This window comes from Oxyura jamaicensis, chromosome Z, assembly GCF_011077185.1.
Source record: "Oxyura jamaicensis isolate SHBP4307 breed ruddy duck chromosome Z, BPBGC_Ojam_1.0, whole genome shotgun sequence".
Lineage (NCBI taxonomy): Eukaryota > Metazoa > Chordata > Aves > Anseriformes > Anatidae > Oxyura > Oxyura jamaicensis.
This window is the reverse complement of record NC_048926.1, coordinates 21,215,636-21,236,716: the sequence shown is the minus strand read 5'-3', so window position 1 is coordinate 21,236,716 and position 21,081 is coordinate 21,215,636. Positions and strand designations below refer to the sequence as shown.

Genomic DNA, 21,081 nt, shown 5'->3' with positions numbered 1-21,081 from the left:
ACTAAGAATCCCATTTTTACATTTTTCCTGCAACCTTGAGGCTGTTATTCCTGTTAACAGGAACACTGTGTTAAGCAGCTTTTGACTTCAGCAGCTAGGATAAAATGCTGCAAGATATAGAATAAGAATCATACATTAAGTATTATTGGGGAATTACAGCACAGATACCAGCCAGCAGTCCTAGAAGTTACTGTGGGAGAAGTGGATTTTACTTCCTCGTCTAGTAGAGATTTCAGCCCACCACACCTGGATGGACAATGACTGGGTGAGCACACTTCACTGCAGAGTCACTCACGTCCTTTAAACAGCTTCCAACAGCAATTAAAACTAACATGGTTTGGTTTTAACCCAAACCATGGGTTAAACCGACTGGCCAAACCGACTGGCCCTACATTGAAGCAGATGAGGATGTGCACAATTTACGCAGCTGCTTCTGCTGCAGAGGAGGATGATCTCCATGAGACGGAGGTGGTAACAACTAAGAGCAGCACAGCTGTTTCAGCAATGTTTTTCTGACTGGTGCCTTAGCACAACACAAAAAGATAAAAATCACTAGGCGTGGAAAAAAAATCTGAGCTCCATAGGTGGGCATTCGTGAAGACTGGGACTGATTACAATGGAAATGTCACGATTTAGTAGGTGACACAGTGTGCCTAATATAATCATTTTAAGCGAAGCTGAAAGCCATTGAAAACTAGCTAGTACTGCTTCAACAAAAGAAACCATTTCACGTACATTTGCCAACTGGTGGTCAGTCAGAAACTCAGTTAGGACATGAGGAGTACATGACAAAGCATTTATTTGAAAACATATTCTGCCATTGACTTTGCAAACAAAAACTTAACATTAACTTAATACGCAAAAAAAACAGTTCTTGCAACACAGTCTTAACATTCTGCTTTCCCACACACCAAATGTTAGCTACATACAGGAGGCATTAATCTGCATTAACAACATAGAAATCAGCTTAATATTGGATTAAGCTTTCTTTATTATGTCTACAGGACTTTAACTATAAAAACACAATTGATATGATTACGATCCTCATTCACAGCACAGTTATTTCCTCCATGTGAGGTGACAGTTTCTGCCTAACCTGGAGTAAGCTGAAGCTATTGCAGGAAAGCTAAATTTCTCAGCAAACAGTAATGCAAGACCTTCTTTGCACACTGCTCACCATAATTTCATTGGTCATTATTTTAGCAGTTTTTTTGCTTTTCACTTACTACTCTAAGGCAATAAAGTATCAGCGATCAAAGTAGTAAACCAGAATTATCAGAGGACATTTGAGAGAAAAGCTGCCTTTTCCTCAAGAAGCATCCTTAACAGTATGGAGATGCAGCAAATTGATTTTATAATCCATAGGATCCCTGTCTTGTGGTTGTTAATAGCTGGATCCAGTGAGCAGCTGTTCTTGTCCAAAGGCCATAAAGCAGCAGTATAGCCATACCATAATGGAAACGCTCTCTATGGTGCAGCTTCTCTGCAGTTTCAAATGGCATCATCAGCAGGTACCAATGTCCTTAAGGATCTGGACATACTGTGTCTTTTCCATTACAGGGGAAGTTTTAAAAGACAAATGTCTCACAGAAAGAAAGCAAAACCTGACTGCTGTGTAACAGTCTTCACAACACACCTAGGGCAATATTGCCTCCATCCCTTGAGCAGGCACTCAAAAGTTGGACCTTACCTTCAGCTAATTAGTTCCTTTGAAGTTTTTTCTTCCATTTAAAAAAAAGAAAAAAAGGCAAGAAAGACAACCTCAGAACCCATGAGACTCCTTCCTAAACATGAGGCTAAGTGATATGTTAAAACTTTTTAAAAGCTAAGGTAAAGGCATGCATTTTTTTCCCTGAAGATTTTATTGCAATCCACCACAATTTCCAAATAGAAAATTGCCTTAGTCGCAGTTTAGTCACATGATCAGGCCTTAAGCCTCAATGTTTGAACACATATTCTAATTTTCATGTATGATTGAAATTCCAGAGGGAATTCATTTCCTAGTTGCTACAAATAAAATGCTATACTTCTGTTCCAACAATTTTACGTGAATTTTCTAAGCTCTTCACTTGGGAAAAGAGGTAAAAATCATCATGCATTTACAAAGCTGATAGTCCATTTTCAGGATACAAGCGACCTTTAGAATTCTGCTACCTGAGAACTGCTGATAACTGATGTCTACAAGACTAAATTGTGAGCCTGGGCTGTATAATTAGGATATGGAGATTATGATAAGTAACAGATCTAATGAACAAAATGCACAAAATGCAATAAAAATTAAAATTAAAGGCTCATAAGTCAGCAGATATCTCTACAGTCATGGTATTATTTCACGTATGCTTGTTTTTCATATGAGATTGAAAACAAAATTTTGCTGGAGTTCTACATCAAAAAACATCTTAAGTATGTAAGGTCAGTTTCCACAGGAATACTAGTTCTGTGGGCTTCTATACGTGAAGACAGTTTAAAGAAGCAGTTAGCATCTATATTGAGCTACCTTCTAATAGGAAGACTGCTTGTTTTCGAAAAATCTTCACCAGAGTATCATCCAATTCAATTTCCTGTAGCTTAGAAATGAGCTGCTCCTCATTTCGACAAACCTTCTCTTGTGCATACAAGCCATCTGGCATTATTCGTTGCTGTCCCAGCCCTATCAATGCTACTTCCACGGCCAGCGTTAAATAAGATTCCCCTTCTTCTAAGAACTTGTGTGCAGGCAGGTGCTGGTACTCCAGAGATTTGCACTGCCCCATGTTCTCTGTAAAGGGTGAAACAAAGAACAGCACATCAGTAAGCCATTCTAATCCATAATCTGCTTATATTGCTACATTTACAAATGCTACCTCTGTCAGTATTCATTTGTTTAAATGATTTAAATTACTTAGCTTGATTTCAAGATCCAAAGATCCAATGTAAACTACCTGATCCAATTTCACAAGGGAGAAATACACAGTACAATTAGGTTTCAAAAAATAACCACTCAAATGAAAATAAAAGTGTTTGTCTTTAACTGTTTGACTTGGAGAAAGGCAGTTTTTCTCCAGCTTTGTGTTAACATGGCCAAAATTGGGAGATGCATTTCAATTTTTTGGTTTCTTTTTTCTGCATCCATTTCTGTATCTCATTAAAGCCTCAATGCTGTGTAAGTGGAAAGGGAAGGCATTTATACCTCTGCATAGATTTCAGATGAAGTTATTAGGATTGTGCAAGGGCAGTAGACCTGATAACTTCACAACTTTTTAAGCACTCACTGTTTGCTGGATCTCTTTTCAGGATTTTGTATTATATATTACAGTTGTATTTACGATAAAGTGTTTCTAAATCTTCATGACACTACAATTCTTACTTCTAGTAAAGATTACCTGTAAACTTCATACAAACCAAGCCATAAATTGCTTTAAAGAGTACTACCAATTCATTTGGCACTTCACGGATATACCATAGACAAAATGCTATTCTAGCTTCTAGCAGTTAACAGTCCCATTAGGCAACAAAATATTACAATGGAGAGATGTGCAAACGGGATGGGCAACTGCAGACTATGAGAAGGCAGAACACATACGCATGTGTAGGGGGAAGTTACTTTTCAACACATAATACTTTTATTTTGTGGGTTGTTGTGGGTTTTTTGTTTTGTTGCAAAGTTCTGTTTTGTGGTGGCGTTTTGGTTTGGTTTGGTAATTGCAAATAATCTGTTTTCTGATTTATTTTAATTAAAAATTCTTCCAGAATATATGGTTATGGGTTTAGAAGTTTACTGAAGAAAATCTAATTGAATAAAATGAGTTTAGAGGTAAAGATCCAAGAAGACTGGAAATAGGGAACGTGCATATAAAAGAGCTGTAGAGGGATGGGGTCCACACAGAAACTACTGCAGAGATGGAAATAGACTGAGAATGAAGAATGCATCACCTAAGCTCCTGGGAAGCAAATATTGAAAATTAAAAGGGGCATACACAACCTGATTAAACATACATGAATTCTGAAACACTGCTTTCCAATTAGTATTCTTTGTAGACTGTGTATGTTACCTTTTTTAAGTGTTTTGTCATTCATTTGAAGTATTATATGCATGTGTAACTAAGAAGTCCAGTAATACCCTGGGCTGTATTAGGAAAAGGGTTGCCAGCAGGTCAAGGAAGTTGATCCTTCCCCTCTATTCAGCACTCGTGAGAGGCATATAGAGTGCTGTGCCCAGATCAGGGCTCCCCCATACAGAGACATACTGGAGCAAATATAGTGAGGGGTCACAAAGATGATTAAGGGAGTGGAGCATCTCTCATACAATCAAGGGACTGAAAGAGCTGGGGCTGTTTGGCCTGGAAAAGAGAAAGCTCAGGAGGATCTTACCAATGTGTATAAATATTAGGAGAATGTAAAGAAGAAGTTGCCCAGGGACACTGTAAAGTCTTCATTCTTGGAGTTACTCAAAACCCAACTGGACACAGTCCCGAGCAACCTGCTGTAGTTGACACTGCTCTAAGCAGATCAATGGAGCTGCCTTCCAACCTTAACTATTCTATGATTTTGTGATCTTCTGTAATGTCTCAGAAAAAAGGACAGAGGAAGGTATGTGGAAAGGGTTGCTGCTATAACAGTGTATTTGTTTTTATGTCAGGCATGAAATAGAGATTTTTTTCAACAATGAGATCTTATAAGAACACCAGCTCCAAAGTTAATTCGGAATTGAAAGATAGAAAAATACTTCTGGTTAATTAAGATGTATAAAAGATAGCTCCCTTTGCACAGCCTTACCCATGAAGTCTGAGAATCCGTGGAAGCTTTCATCATCCACCCTGCAGGCTTCCATCAGGCTACTGAAGAGGGTGCCGATTGGATCCAAAGGGTGTCCCACCCAACCTTCAAGATTTGTTATTGAGGTTACTCCTTTGTGGAGAAGTTCTATTAGAAAAGATGGAGGGAGGAGGGAGAGAAAGAGTGCATGTTAGCCACTTACAACAATTATAGAACTAAAAGTGATTAAAATGCTCTCAGTACAGAGTTCAAAGTATTAACAATAACCCCTGCTTAGAAGGAGAAAACAGCATCTTTCAGGACATATCCATTGCCCTTTTTGCATATGTGAAGAGGAAAAAAAAGAACAACAACAAAGGACAAATACCATTCAAGCTGTAGGAAGCATATTATGGGTCAACTATTTCAACTGCAGTGTTTTTTGAAATCTTACTGAATATCAGCAAAGTCTTCTGAAAACACCTGCTGAAAAATTGTATCAAAGACCTGGTGACATTTTTTTTTTTTTTTTCAAACTATCCACAACTTTTTCCTGGCTCAAAAGATGTACCACCATTTTTTTACATCTTAATGTAAATGATAGTGCCAAAATAAATGGCAATACTCTAAAATATGCTCTATTTCAATAAATAAAATATGAGCTTATCATGCATCCTAATGTTTATCAAAGTAATAAGCTCAGGATGACAGCTCCTTTAAAAAGGAATAAGAAGGTTAAACGAGGTATATAAGAAAAAAATGTCCTTTAATTGAATCAAGTGAATTTTGGCATCCTAAAATTTCAGTCAGCGAACATACTTTACTGGATACTTTGCTTCGTAACTGTAACCCATAAAATCAGTTGAAACATGACAAAATCCTTTAGCACAATGACCTGAAGAATGTATGGCTGTGGTAACAGAAGTATAGATTCTCCCCATCTCCTTCTTACTAAGGGTCTTCTGGCACCAGCTCCCACAGAATGACAGAATCACTTTGGTTGGAAGAGACCTCCAAGATCACTGAGTCCAACCTCTGATCTAACACTAACAAGTCCTCCACTACACCTCCCCTTTCACTCCAACCAGCTTTTTTCTCTTAGACACATATACACTACTGAGGTATGGGAGATCAGACTCATTAGGACCATTTAAAAATTGTATACAAGCTCTTACGGATGCTCTGCTTCTCTACCCACTCCACACTACCTTGTAGCTGCCTTTGGTCATTCTCATTCATGGAGTGCCACTTTCCTTAGAAGCCAGATGTATTATTGCAAAGCTTTAAAATGCTAAAAAGCCTACTTCCTACCTATTTAAATGTGTGAGGATACAAAATGAAATGCAGCCACACAGCTGAACTGATTGCTCAGGAGAATGAGGTTGGTTTTGTTTTTATTGTTGTTGTTTAATAATCAAATGATATGCAATACAAAAACAAACATGTAAATCATTGCCTTGCTAACAAATAGCATGTGCAATACATGACATGCAGAAGCAAGTAATATTACCAAAAAAAGATTAATCACAGTGACTTCTTACTGACTCACTTATATTCTATTTCATCCATTGTGTCTACTTATGTGGTTCACTTGTGTCACACCAAACAAAGGCCTCAGTCCTGCAGCCATACAGGCATTTAACTTTAAACCACACAAGTGGTTCCATGTACGTCACATGAATAAAAGCTAAGGAGAAGCATGTGTTTGCTGACTGAAACCTAAAGCTGGGCTGGAGTTGAAGAATTCATCTGCTCATAAGGTTGACCAGAACATTTTGCAGTATTAAGAAATGTGCAAATTTTGAACATACAAAGAATATAAAAGCAGCGAGTGACAATACAGAAGTGAAAAACTTATTTTTTTCAGGATAGGATGGACCACTTTTCATACAATCCAACTGTTATTTATAATAGCATAATACAAGCTGACAGCTACAGACACTGCTCACATGCAACAGTAACTGAACAGGAGTATTGAATGTCTAGATACGCCATGAGCAACTGGGAATGAAAAAGGGCTGTACTATGACCAGCACACTTGCAGCAGACTCTTCACATGTCAGTGGTATGTAAATGTATACACCACCCCTCCTTGCTTCTTTCCCTGACCTGAGAGGCTAGAAAAGTTGCAAACCTTTTTTGGAGATGCATTTTAAGGAAAGATGCGTTACATGATAGAAATCACTTAGAAAAATTCCTGTAGTAACATGAAATGCTTTTACGTTTTGTTCAAATCTAGGATCCAAAGTAGCATACAAAACTTCAAGCTTGGGTACTCTGAAACAGAAAGGGAGGCACACAGGAAGTGCCAGCTAATTTATTTAATCAGGTGTCTACATTGTCATCACTTAAACTACTAAGTGCTCATTTATGGAAGAACACCTGCACATACACTTGAAATATTTACATACGACTTCACAGTAGTATTTTTTCTTACAATGCATGAAGATGCAAGTAGTTAATGAAGTAGCAATGAAGAACTAAAAGCTTGAATTAAGGTGTTCTTGTAGTAGCCAAGAACAGTACAGCGTAGGATTCCTTTGGGTAGCAGGCATCAGGTGGCATAGAAACTATATCTAAACAATGTTCATTCAAAAAAAAAAAGGGGGGGGGAGTGGATATTGCTCTTCAGAAGAAAAATAGCAGAGCATCTTATGAAAAACAGTGTTTCAAAACCTCATTTCCATTTAAGTCAATCCAACTCCATTTGGAAACAATAAAATTTTGGGCATTGTACCACACTTTTGGAAGAAACTGACAAATCTGATGAATTTCTGTAGTGCAGACTTCGCCTCAGTGTTACCTTCAACATAAACTTAGGCTTCTGCCTCAGAAATATACAGATCTGCTAAATTATATGTCAGAGGATGAAATAATTTAAAATACCTGACATGCTAAATGCAAAGCTCTGTTTAAAAGCCTATAAATTATACAAATTAATATTTACATTGCATAACCCAAAACCCTGATTTGGTTAAAGGCCCAGTTGTGTCAGACATACTGCAGAAGGCAGAATCAAGACCCTGCCCTCCTGAGCTCACAAAGAAAGCTTCCAATACCAAGAACATTACATTACCACTACAACTATTTCTAATGGAGAGTTAAAGGCACCTCTTCAGTTTTACAGCTTCAAAAAGAGTTTTCTCATGCAAAGCTCCATTCCGGTGTTATTGTCACCTTGTCATATCCTTTGCCCTTCTCTCTTCCCCACATTTACCTTTCTTCTGAGCCCGGAACATTTCCAGCTGTTTCTGCTGCTGCCTTCTTAGTGTGTTAACAATAGCTATCGCTAGCCTCAGTGCTTCTCTTGGGTATCCATGAGATCGCAATGCATCCACCCTCGCGCAGGCTGTAGGAACATGTTCTAAAATGGAGAAAATAATTCGGGAATAGCAACACTTCCATGTCTGCAGTGGCCTGTTTTGCTAGGTTAACTCCAAAGGGCTTTTTTGTTTGCTTTTTTTTGTTTTGTTTTTAAAACTATGCAAAAGAAACGTAAAGGAGTACTTCTGAAACCAGTGTTTCAAGGGAGCCTCTGTTCTTTTTGCCAGGCTTTTCATTCATCTCCCCACCATCCCCCCCAAAATAATGCCATAGAAACTGAACAAAGCAGCAAGTCATGGAAACGTCTTTCCGGTTTAGCCACTTACCATGCCAGAGGGGCCACCCGTGAGAGTCAAAGAGCGAGTTTTCAGTGTCGTCATGGTAACAGTAGTTGGTGTATAGGTCACTGCTGATAATGTGCTGTAAGTGGCTGTCCTGCCAGTGAAGATCGCACGCCTCAATGGCTCGAGTGAACACCGTCCGATGGGGCCTGTTCGATGAATCTGTCATTTTCACAAGTTCAGAAAGCTGCATCAGCTTTTACGCATTCATATGTGAATAAGTCATTCACAGTACTCTTGTCTTCTGCCTATTCACGACCCCCAACCGATGGCAGCCTGTCTTGCCCCCCTCTGCAAGGAGCGGGCTGCAGATGACATTTCACATCCCAGTACCCAACAGGCCCGACCCAGCGTGCATCTTTCCTGCTCCATTCAGAAATGGAGATCTACAGAACAGCAAGGGGAATCCTAAACAGGGCTCTGCGAAGGGAATGGCTAAAGATGAAGGATGTTTGACAGCTCTCCTGAAAACAAACTAGAAAGTATATGGCACTCAAACCTGCCCAACTCTCTCCTTCTCAGACCCAGAGCTGCTAGGATAAGGGATGAATGAACAGCACATGAAGGACTTTCAATTGTTCCCTTTGAAAAGTGACATTAACTTCTTGTCAGAAACATATAAAAATACTGGAGATAAAAAAAAAAAAAGATACAGAGGCCATGGGATTGACATAGCCCTTACTGGGCATCTTCCCATGACAAAAGCGCTCTGTCGACACAGCACTGTCTATGTATGTGGAGATGCCATGTCCAAGTTGTCACTAGCCTGCCCAGGTTGGGCTGAACATCAAGAGATCCACAGAGCAAAACCCACCTGTGTAGGAGTTATATGGTGAATTAACTTCTGGTCCCAGAATGTGAGATTTATTAAAAAAAAACTAAGTCTAGCTATTTCCAGCAGAAGTAATCTTCCAAGAAAAAGAAACAAGGAAAAACCCAACTAAACACAAACCTGCCACGCCCCGTAAACATTTAATTTTAACTTTATCATAACTATATTAAATATCTATCAAAATACTGAGGGTTTTGAGGATTGTGGTGTTTCCCCCCACCAGGGAAATACCTTGCATTTTCCCCACTGATTAGCAAAGTAGAAATCTTGCTTCAAGAGCCCTGGACAAGGCTTCTATCAGATTTAATAATCAAGTTTTCAATTAGAAAGCATGACATTGATTCAGAAGAGCCACCTCCTCCAAGAAGGCAGAATGCTGCATCTACACCCCCACCCCACACCTGGCAATGCAGACTGCACAACACAGAGCACATCCCACAAATAGCTGCTTTACTTTCTCACGCACTCAGTTTAATGCAGTTGCAACAGGTCTCTCTTTGACTAGGTATCAAAGGCTTTGTAACTGCAAACAAAATAAAAACCCCAACACCATAAGGGATAAAAGAAAGCAAAGAAACAACAAGCTTTTACATGATATACTTCAAGGACATCCAATTTTCATGCAACAAGTATTTAGAAGGACCAAGTGAAACGTTAGAAGACCTAACTAAACACAAATACTTGCTTTGAAAATATTGCAGCCCCAGCACGAAAAAAAAAAAAAAAAAAAAAAAAACTATTTATTCTTTCTGCAAGGATAGTATTAGTGAAAATAAATTTGGCTGGTCAATCCTCAACAAGAAAGTTACTTGTCCCAGGAAAGAGTGCTGAATTCTGCAAGGCTAGAGTACATAAGATAGAGGTTATATTATATGTTGCAGTCAGTGCATATGTTTAGGCTCACCTTGGTTAGCATTTGCACCCTGAGGCAAAGCATTGGTTAAATTGGGCAGCTCGTTTCCATGGTTTCCATCTTCCCAGGGACAAACATCCACACTGTTCCATTTTTTCAGCTGTTTTAGCCAACTGGCCTTCTGCTCCAACTTGCAGTGGGGATTTAAGACTATACACATCCACAGAGCACCTGATTTTAAAAAAATTGCTAAATTATGTTTTCTATTAAAAATGAAGCAGCCAATGACTAATTGCACACTTCTATACTGTAATACTTTTACTCTCCCCTCAAAGGCTACACTGCTGACTTCCCAGCTACACCTATCACCAGGCGGACTGAATTCCTGACTCAGAACCTGGCCCATCTGAACAGCTGAAAGACTGTACCAAGCCAACCTTCTCAATTAAAAGGTATTAAGTAGGTCTTTTGTATTAGAAAATCCAGAGTTCACAATGCATGGGTCATCAGACAGGAGTATCAGTCAAAAGCAAACAAGAACTCACATAAAGTTATAACAGGAAATTACCCAAGTTTTTCTTCTTATTTTTGTATCAGGAGTCAATGTTGTTTTCTACAAACATGAACATCTTCCAGCTTCACATTACAGCAACTAAGCAAGTGCATGAGTAAGACACGTATTTTGTAAACACATACTTCTGCACTGAAAACCCAGCAGAAGAACTGCTGATCATATAATTCATTTTCCAAACACATCTGGATCTCAAAGATCCAGTAAACACTGGTTTTGTGCAGTCTAATAAGGAGAAGATATTTTTACTGCAATTACTTCAGTAATTTGGTTACACTAGAAAAATTGTTTTACATTTTCTCTTTATGGAGCTCTAAGGAAAAGCTAATTTGTGCTGACATTTCACACATACCATCACTTTAAAATCTGCTCCCTGACACTATATAACAGGGCAGGCATAAATACATCAGGGTATCTAGCAACAATTTTCAAAGGGAAAGATTTTTCTCTAAATCAGCTGTCTCTTCATCAGCGAGAACTTCGGCAGAAGCATGAAGACATCTGAAAGTGCTATTTAGTGACAGTTCATTTGCTCATTAAGAACGTGCTTTATACACTGCAAGAGATTTAGGGAATATGCCTAAGCTATTCAACAGTCTTCATGACAGGCTGGAAAAAAAAAAAAAAAAGAAAAAAAAATGCAGCTGATTCTTCAAGGACAATAAAATTTTAACATTTGAGTATTCTTTTGCTAACTAAGAATGCAAAATGGACATCCAGAGCACAGGCCATCACATTACTGTCATTTCTGGAGTAGCTTGACATGTTGGTATGCCGCAACATGGGAGCCAGTGGAAACAGAGCCTGATCCTTAAGGATGCAAGTCCCCAGATATTCTGACCACCATTGGAATGGGGAAGTAATAGCAAAGAAATCCGAACACCTCAACAAAATAAGATATGGTACAGTGCAGAACATCAAAGAGAGATACTACACTAATGAAGATTATTGCTGCACACTGGAACGACAAGCTTTTTTGTTTGTTTTTTAAGCATCTGAAACTTGCCATGGGAACGCGTAAAGCCAATATTGTTTGTAAAAACTTATTTTAAAATCAAATCATATGACTTCAGGTTAGACACCCTCTTGAACAAGCTTCACTCGGCGAACAGTCAAACTACAAATGTTTCTTATTAAGCATCGATGCATTCAGCACTGCCCAAGACAGAAGGAATATATTTCTTGCAATCTTCAAAACAAAACAGAAAATGGGGCATACTGGAAAGCTGCGGAGAACAGTTAGCTTGGATTTATTTACTTATTTATTTTCATAATCAAGTATTACTTGAGGGCACTGAGGAAACCGTGCACCTCTCAGCATCTTAAAAAAAAGAAAGCCAATTTAGTACTTTGCAGCCAGATTCCTAGTGTTCTCAGACTGAAGCAAAAGAAAAGTGGAGTATCTTAACTGCATTTGGGAAGCATTTCAACCATTTGGCCAGGCACAACACATACTACTGATTACACAATGTCCCTATAAAATGAGTAGCCTTTTATTTCACTGCGTCTCAAACATCACTAGAGGCAAATGAATTCACTTGCCTTCCTCAGAAGCTCCACTACACACACAGTGCATCTAGCAGGTAGGAGAGGGAAGAGAGAACCAGAAGTACCAAAACCCTTCAAAAACTTATTTCATTACATGAGGGAAGTGATGTTAAGCATAACTACGTTATCAGCAGCTTGTCTCAGAAACCCAGGCTATTTTTATGCAAATGAAGCACAAGGAGAAGCGTATTTATAATAAACCCCACACAAACCCTTCACATTTCAATAGAGCCCAACTGCACACTGCTCCCAGTGAGTTGAGCGCGAGCTGTGCACACATCTGAGCTCGCCCAGGCCCTGGAGCAGCTTTCAGGGCTGCCCCATTGCCTGTAGGATGAGGGGTGCGAGACAGAGCTCCCCCCCAAGAAGAGCAGGAGGGAAGGGAACAGAAGAGCCTCAGGCTCAACTCCTGTGGCACTACAAAGGCCACCATCTGGGAGAATGAAGCACAATGCCAATGACCCCACACTCTTCAGCCTATTTGGGTTTCTGTTTTTTTTTGTTTTGTTTGGTTTGGTTGTGTTTTTTTTTTGGTTGTTTGGTATTTTTCTTTCTTTCTTCTATTTTTTTCTTCCCCTTAGCGTGTGTGTACTTGCCTGTATTCACAATTCTTCTTCCTCCTTCTCCCTGAGTGCCTCTCCCTTTCCCCTGACATCTGCTCCATTCTGGCTCCTTCCATTCACTGGTTCCTGTCCTGCTTCTAGCACTGAAAAGTCCGAGGAAAACATTCACTTGTGCCCAGATTTTACCACATGCCAATTGGAAGGAGCCTGGAGGATATTGTTCCCATTTAACTCTGATGCGGCTTAGTCCAGTCCCCCTGAGCTGGCCCTTAAATGTCACCACCAACCTGAAGGCTTACACTGGCCTCAAACAAGAGATTCTCTCATCTAGGCCTAATGGATCCTATGCTGGGAAACTGCTGATTCCCCAAAAATACATTCCTGGCATTCTCTCTCCTGTTCAACTAGATGTCACCAACGCCACCTGCAGTATGCACAAAAGTCTCATTAACTGAAAAAATAGTGTGAGAATGTGTTTGCGTTTACATATTCTGTCTTTCTAACACAGCTTTCTTTTTCACTGTCTCCCTTTCCTCAGACACCAGCTATCTTTTCACACATGAACTCCAGAGGATAAAGCACTACCCCTCAGAAATACAGACTACTAAACCAGAACTAAAGTTTGCGTTCAGATTCCTTGACTGTAACCCATGTCTTTCTAACATGAAATTCCTCACAGCACAGTGGCAAAATAACACAAACCAATACACAATATTTCTTTTCCCCTAGAAGGTAATTGGAGGATAACTCACGGTGCAACTGCAATTTAGTACTAATTTCACGAGGGAATGAATACTAAAACTGTCATATCGTGGGGAGGAATTGTCTATTTTGGTCCGACAATAATCCTCTTGACCTGGAAAAAGCCAGCTTTGCCAAACCAAGCTTTGGTTCAATCAGCCCTCTTTCTGGAAACGCGTAGCTGTCATTCATCTTTAGCATGCCTCATATCAAAAAAAAAAAAAAAAAAAAAGTTACATTATTGCTTTGCACAGTGTGTGCCTTCCTTTACATACAGGCAAACATTAGTACATTTGTATTTCTCAGTAAACATCCATACGTCTGAATTCATGGAGGAATAAGGGCCAGCATACCTTCATACTGATCCAAATTTAAACATGCAAACTGAAAAACACTAAGAAGTATCCAGTCGTTGTAAAAGCATGTGTTGTAATCATTACATATCTTGTGTATGCATGTATTCGTGAAGCTAAAGAAGTGCAAGGAATGTATATAGACTCTCCTTAGTGATTAAGCATTGCTCGTTTTTTCAGAGCTCCCATTATGTTTTACTCTTACCCCAGTAAATGGGAGGGTGGCGGTAGAAACTATTTTACTGGGGGCTAGGGCAGGGGACATGACTGAAGATCCAGCGCATGATTATGTGTGACTGATTGCAATCCTCCCAAGAAATCTGCTTTTCCTAGAAGTATTATGCTACCTTGCTGTGCAACTATGCTTGGGTCAGTATTTCCTCATTTACAACACCATGTATTACCATTGTCTGAAATTTGGACCTTCCCCTAAAATTTTACATTTAATATATTTAAGATCAACACATTCATTTCTAAAATCAAAATATGCAAGAAACAGACACACATCTACTTTGACATTTCTTTGTTCTTCCCACTGATGCATATATGTTTCTTTAAAAATAAAATCCCCTAAGATAGCAGGTTAATATCATTTTATTGTTTCAAAGAAAATGGAGCCAGGTAATCATCATCATTCCCTTTGTGCAACAAACAGCTCAGCTTCAGCACTTGTTGCACACTTACTACTGTGCCTCATTGGAGCCTAATCAATTCAGTTACAAAAGCATCATTTTCCAGCATTGGGAGTGTCAGAATAGAAACAATAATAGGAGATGGAACCTATGACCCCTTTAAAATAGAAGTGTCAGCAAAGGATTTTAAAGTGGTTTACATCTGGTTTTTGAACACATATGCACTTTCACTGGGACAGCCACTTGGAAACCTCAAAGAAGGTAGTGTTCGGTATTTATTGCTTCTCAATGAGAAGGACAAGTGGCTTCAGAATGACTGGCAAAGCCACCTTCCTCCTGCAAACACGGAGAGATCTCCACTAGAACAAAGCATAATCAGGAGTCCCACTGGAGAACGTTCCAATTAAACAGTTGCGTTTATGGAATAGTGAAGATAGGCAAAGCACTTCAATACTGTGCTCTCCTCGGTAAGAACCCCAAGGAAAAGTATTCACAGTATTCAGATTGGTCCGAGCTGCAATTTTATTCATAAAAACCATTCCTTAATGCACTCTGGTTTCTCACTGCAGCCTTCAGGAGAAAAAAAAAAAAAAGAAAAAAAAAAAAAAAAAAAAAAAGCTTGCTATGGGTGCTGTGTTTCTTGGAGAACAGAATGTTTCATTTTGCTCTAATTCATTCTATTACTGAATTAAACTTTGATGTATTGGTCTTGACAAGTGCTTCATGCTGATTGTATTGTGTATGATAGTATAATCACTCCCCATGCATTTCACACTAGCTGGCTGATTAATGCAATAGATTACCTGCAGCACTGATGGCAAGAGAGAATCATTGCCCTTCTGCACACTAACCTCCAAATACGTTGGAGAGAGAGAGTGTAGGTGTAACACTGGAACAAAAAAAGCAACAACAAAAAACACCATCTAGTTCCTTAAGGTCTCCTTTCCCTCTGACTGCATCTCTCTGCTCCAAGAGTGATATTCATACATGAGAGTGAATTCATACATGAATTTGGCTGAAATTTTATTCTAAGCTATAATCAACTACATGTTCTGATCTGTGTGTGTCAAGTAACAAAAACTCTTGCTCTGGTCTTCCTACATTTGAACTTCTAGCACAATGGAAACAGGAACTAGCCATGCACTTGAGTCCGTTTGCATGAGTCCAGTGTTCTAGGTTATGCTGTCTTTAGTTTGTTACACAAATTGCACTAACAGTATGCCATAACATAACATTTGACCAAAAGGTTTCATAAAAAAACGGCAACTTGCTTGGCACTGACACTACAGTCCCCCTGTGAGAGCATCTGTGTACCTGTCACATGTCCGTTAAACATCCCTCCATGCACTTCTAGTATTCTACTCTGATTAAGTTCTCTATTATTCACAAAACGATTAATTCATTTGCTCACAAGCAATCAATTTAAGGTAAAAACATTGTTAGTACTAGTACAAATAGTATAAAAATATTATTTTATGATCACCTTTTTGTGTTTGATTTTTTTTTTCAGTTAGATTCCAGTATTTACAACCAGGTGGTAAACACAAACAGTGCTCTAGCCCAAAGCAGACATTAGCTATTTTATCAAATATTTTGCCCAGCAATCCACTCTCAGCAGTCTACTTTCAGAGATTTTGTCAATTTTCAGGAGAAAAGTTGATGTGTCTACTAACTATAAATAAAGTATCCTACCTCTAGCTAAATTGGTGAACGAATTCCTCTCACTTCTTTTCTTAGGAAGGTACACACTTGTAAAGTGTAATAAGTATAAAACAAGATACCCATAAAAGAAAGGAAGGTAAATACCTCTCATTCGTCAAAAAAGTGGAGCCAAGTGCAAATACTCCATTGCATAGTGGGAAAAGTCAGAAAAGAATAAATATGATTACCGCTACAAATGCTCATAGAACCTAAACAGCCTTCTACAAATAAATGGAGGCTAAACAGCCCAACACCCCGGCCTTCCAGATGGGGTTACAGTGTTAATAGACAAGGGAAGAGCAACTGATGTCATCTACCTGGACTTGTGCAAAGCATTTGACATTGTCCCACATGACATCCTTGTCTCTAAGTGGCAGAGACACAGATTTGGTGGATGGACCACTCGTGTGGTAAGGAATTGGTTGGATGGTCATACTCAAGGAGTTGCGGTCAACAGCTCCGTGTCCAGGTGGAGATCAGTGACAAGCGGTGTTTCTCAGGGGTGAGTACTGGGACTGGCACTGCTTAACCTTTGTCAGCAACATGGACAGTGGGATTGAGTGCACCTTCACCAAGTTTGATGATGACACCAAGCTGCGTAGTGCGGTTGTGGTGCTAGAGGGAAGGGATGCCATCCAGAGGGACCTGGGCAGGCCTGAGAGGTGGGCCTGTGCAAACCTCATGAGGTTCAACAAGGCCAAGCACAAGGTCCTGCAGCTGGGCTGGAGCTATCCCAAGCACCAACACAGGAGGGTGGAGAAGGGATTGAGAACAGCCCTGAGGAGAAGGACCTGGGGGTGTTGGTTGACAAGAAGCTCAACATGAGCCGGCAATGTGCACTTGCTGCCCAGAAAGCCAACCGTGTCCTGGGCTCCATCAAAAGAAGAATGACCAGCAGGGCAAGGGAGGTGATTCTGCCCATCTGCTCTGCTCTCGTGAGACCCCACCGGGAGTCCTGAGTTCAAGTTCTGGGGACCCCAGCACAAGAAGGACATGAAAATATTAGAAGTCCAGAGGAAGGCCATCAGGATGAAGTACCTCTGCTATAGAGAAAGGCTGAAGGAGTTGGGGTTGTTCAGCCTGGAGAAGAGAAGGCTCCAGGGAGACCTTACAGACCTTAAATCTGATAAATGCAGTTTTACCACATGAAAAAATACCCTCCTTGAAAATAGCTCCCATCTATTGTCAAGCTACAGCCTCAAATACCAGCATTTCTAACACGATTATGACAGATGCCAATAAACTTCTACTGTTGGTAATCAAGGAGGAAAGAAATCGCCCTCAGAAAAGATGGACAGAACCCATCTCTGCAGAATGGCAGCCTGGCTTCATTCACCATGGAAATGAAGGTGACAGCAACAATTGAGACACTCTAGGGCCATGACAGCAATTGCTTTAAGTTGTCACTCATAACTCAGGCCTTACAGCAGCAAAACTGCCTTGTGATGCTAACTCAGAAGTACTGTTAATTTACTGCCTCCAATGGTATAAATCATTCTGATACACTGACATATATTAACAGCTTATTCTTGTGAAACAGCAGATGCAGCCTCAAGTGCATGAACTGAAGGCACGCGTTTTGTAACTGTATGGTAACCACACGATGGCCGCCTAAACAAAACAACCCAACAGTAAGAAAGGGATTATCAATTAAGCAACGACAGCCCATTGGATATGATATAGTTGTAGATAAATATCTAACACATCACTCCATCTAGAATTCTTACATTTGAGTAAAGCATGGTGCATCCCATGTCCTTTGAAACTTGAGTATTCCTTCAGCTTTCAGTTCAAGGCCAAAAATATGGTATGTGCAATTTGTTTACCTAAGCTAAGAAATTTTAAGGTTACTTTATTTTATGAAGGTGCAGGAATCATGTATATATGGCTGTATGCCTAGCACTCAAATCTGAAAATTACAGCCTTGCCATACCATTTCAGAAATACCACTGAATACGGGGGAAAGTCAGTATTTCTGCTATATACTGATCCTACACAGGGACTGGACGACGTATGCAGCCATACAAAAACAGTGTTAGAGCACAAAAACTGTAATGAATGCTTAACTTTAGTGATTCTTTCTCATGGCAGCCCTGAAGCAGTCACCAAATCTGGCATCAAGAAGGAATTTCTCCAGGGGCATATTGGCAACAGCTCTGGCTGCTTTTGTCCTTTTTCTCCTTCCCTTAAATACTAAGCATAGATAATCTGTTTAAAACAGCTGGCATGTCCCATTCATACAAGTTTGTCTCTCTAATTGCAAAGGGAAGGAATGCCTGAGATAGAAATATAGATGCAGAATATAGCTTCATTTAGTTAAGGTTAAAATAACGTAACTTGGTATTTTCCAGAGATGAATATAAACTTGCATCAGAAAAAATCAGAGCAATTTTCAAATCAAAAAAGCATTATTTAACATTCAATCATTAGTTTGCTCATGGCAAAATGGTAATTAAATCTCTCTTAATTAATCTATAATGATTCCTTGCCTAAATTCAGCATTTAGGATTAAGTCTTAGATGACGAGCAAAGTGTTACTAATAAAATTTTAGGCATGATTCTTCAGGAAGTATGTTCCATTATTTCTCTACATGACATGACCTAGTAAAATGATATTTTAGTTTTAAATTTTAAAAGTACATCACTAATCCAGAAAATGGCCAAAGTATCAGCAAACATGAACTCAAAGTAGACCACCTGGATGTTATAACACTTAAAAAGCAGCTCATGTTAGGTCTAATTGCCTGCAAGAAACTACTAAGACTAAGAGTACTAGAACTACTAAGGCAAACACTTATTATTATTCTGCTCAGGAAATACCTTTATGAGAACAACTCACTTGGTGTGCGTAAGAGGAAGTGTTGTTAGAAGTCACCAAGGAAAGCTTTATACCACAGACGAAGCTCATGGCAATATTTTAAGAGATTCTGACACTCAAAAACTTTATATACCAACATGTGGTAGACAGTAAAAGCCTATGCATTAAAGTGCAGAGCCCAGCTGGATGTACAGAATGCCTTTTAAGTTCTCCTTAATTTTGTGAAATGTAAGAACCAACAGAGCTCAGGTTAAGAAGGATGAAAACCCAGAACGCATTTGCCAATTATCCATAGCCCTGACTTGCACAAGCTCTCTGGAGCCTCCCCATGACAGAGCCATCGTATTTTTGCTCCATAAAAAGATAATCCTTGACTTAAAAAAACAGCTCTCTTCCCCCTTAAACTGTTCCTAAATATCAAAATGGAGTAAATCTGCTAGAAATGTTTGTTTTGAAACATGCAAATTACATGAAGTTTCTTCACAGCAAAAGCAAGCAACAGGATATAAAGATACTGAAAATGGTAGTTCACAAAAAAAAATATATCTGATCCTGTAATCTACGTGTTGACAAGCTGTTGGGCTCCATCACTCCACCAAGCAGTAGATACTTGTCTTAGATTCTTCTACTTGACTGCTTTCATCAGATTAAGCATCTGGGATTTAATTTAACAGTTTCAGCTTTATTAAGCTGTCACAAGAGCGGCCCCGCTTTGATAACAGTAGCTGCTCCAATTATGGCTTGGTTTAGGGTTGACAAGTATAATGATTCATTCGTGGCACATGAGAAGCAATAAAAGGTTGTTTTGCATTACAGCTTTAAAAATGTGGGCACTTTTTTCATTTAATTTGTCACTTAGCTTTTGCTAAGAGGACATTTAAATTGCAGTAAAAGGCAAATGGGGCTTTTAGTTTAAATGTAATCCCCATATTTAAATGATCTGTAATGGCGCAGTGTTCGAGTGGGAACACTATTGTTTCACAGTGGGCCCTGACGGTGACATGTGACATTTGTATTCAGGTCCTGTATTATCCATGTGGCTAAAGGGCTTCCAATTTCATTTCACAGCCAGAAGCCTGCAGAAAACACCAATTAACTTGCAGATCCCATTTGCCGACAAAACTCAGCCTCTTCTCGATGTCTGGCATCTGGCAGTGCTCAACATTTAATTCCAAAGCAGAGCCTTGCAGCCCTCACAATCCCTGTGCTGGGGCACAAAGTCAATTCTTCCCCTTTTATTAAGGAAATCTTTTCACTTTTGTAGACCACAAGCAACTTCACCTTAATTTTGATGGATGAATATTAAAGAATTACTGCTGTAGTATGATTGCATGGACCATTTTTTTCCCTCTAGAGTACAAAGAAGGTTGACTGACCTTTCCTAGAAATCAGAGATCTCAGTTCAACAGGCATCAGCAGATATTTACCATGCATTTCCATATTCCTCCATTTTATCAATGCAATTTAATTAAAATGGCAAACCAAGGGGCTTCAGGTAATTAATCATTCCAATAGACCGAAGTCTTCAACCACAGTTGCTGAGAGTTAAACACCTAAAGATCAGCATGTGGAATTTACCTGAGACACCGTTTGAACAGCAACAACACGAAGAATTCCAACTCAGCTCTAAACTCTGGAAAGCACGTTCACATATTACTGTGGCAAGTTAGAAGTGTTCGCCAGTGCATCGCTGAAGTCACGTCTACATTCTTCTAGCATGAAAAGCTCATGAGCAAGGCTGAAAAGTATACGAGCTTCAGCCTGTAATCTTGATCTTTCCAATACTGCACTTCTGGAGTTCCTTAAGTAGTATTTAGCACAACCCATTCTTTGACATACAATAGGGGAATCAGCTGAGCATAACTATTATATTCTTCCTCTTGTTCTAAAGACTTTAAAAAACAACAAGAAAGCTTTACAGACAACTAGCTAGTTAACTCGAGGCCTTTGAACTGTAAATTGCTTACTGAATTAGGACTTTGTATGAGAAAATTGCTAGGCTCTCACTTAGATGTGAAGTATTTATTTTTAATTAATTTATTTATTTAAATCAGCACCTTTGAACGCTCA

General features: G+C 39.3%; 1 protein-coding gene across 3 annotated transcripts in view; it reads right to left on the bottom strand.

Annotated features, from left to right (window-relative positions):
* ZSWIM6 (zinc finger SWIM-type containing 6) overlaps positions 1 to 21,081 on the bottom strand; it is a 111,766-nt gene that overhangs the window by 16,608 nt on the left and 74,077 nt on the right. For 2 of the 3 annotated variants that reach the window (XM_035309689.1, XM_035309691.1), the window contains exons 5-9: positions 10,136 to 10,315; positions 8,385 to 8,561; positions 7,952 to 8,098; positions 4,756 to 4,902; positions 2,498 to 2,758 (exon numbers count right to left, since the gene is read on the bottom strand). In XM_035309689.1, coding sequence (XP_035165580.1) covers positions 2,498 to 2,758; positions 4,756 to 4,902; positions 7,952 to 8,098; positions 8,385 to 8,561; positions 10,136 to 10,315 — 912 coding nt within the window. The remainder of the gene's footprint in view (positions 1 to 2,497; positions 2,759 to 4,755; positions 4,903 to 7,951; positions 8,099 to 8,384; positions 8,562 to 10,135; positions 10,316 to 21,081) is intronic. The other variant, XM_035309690.1, reaches the window with a different exon arrangement.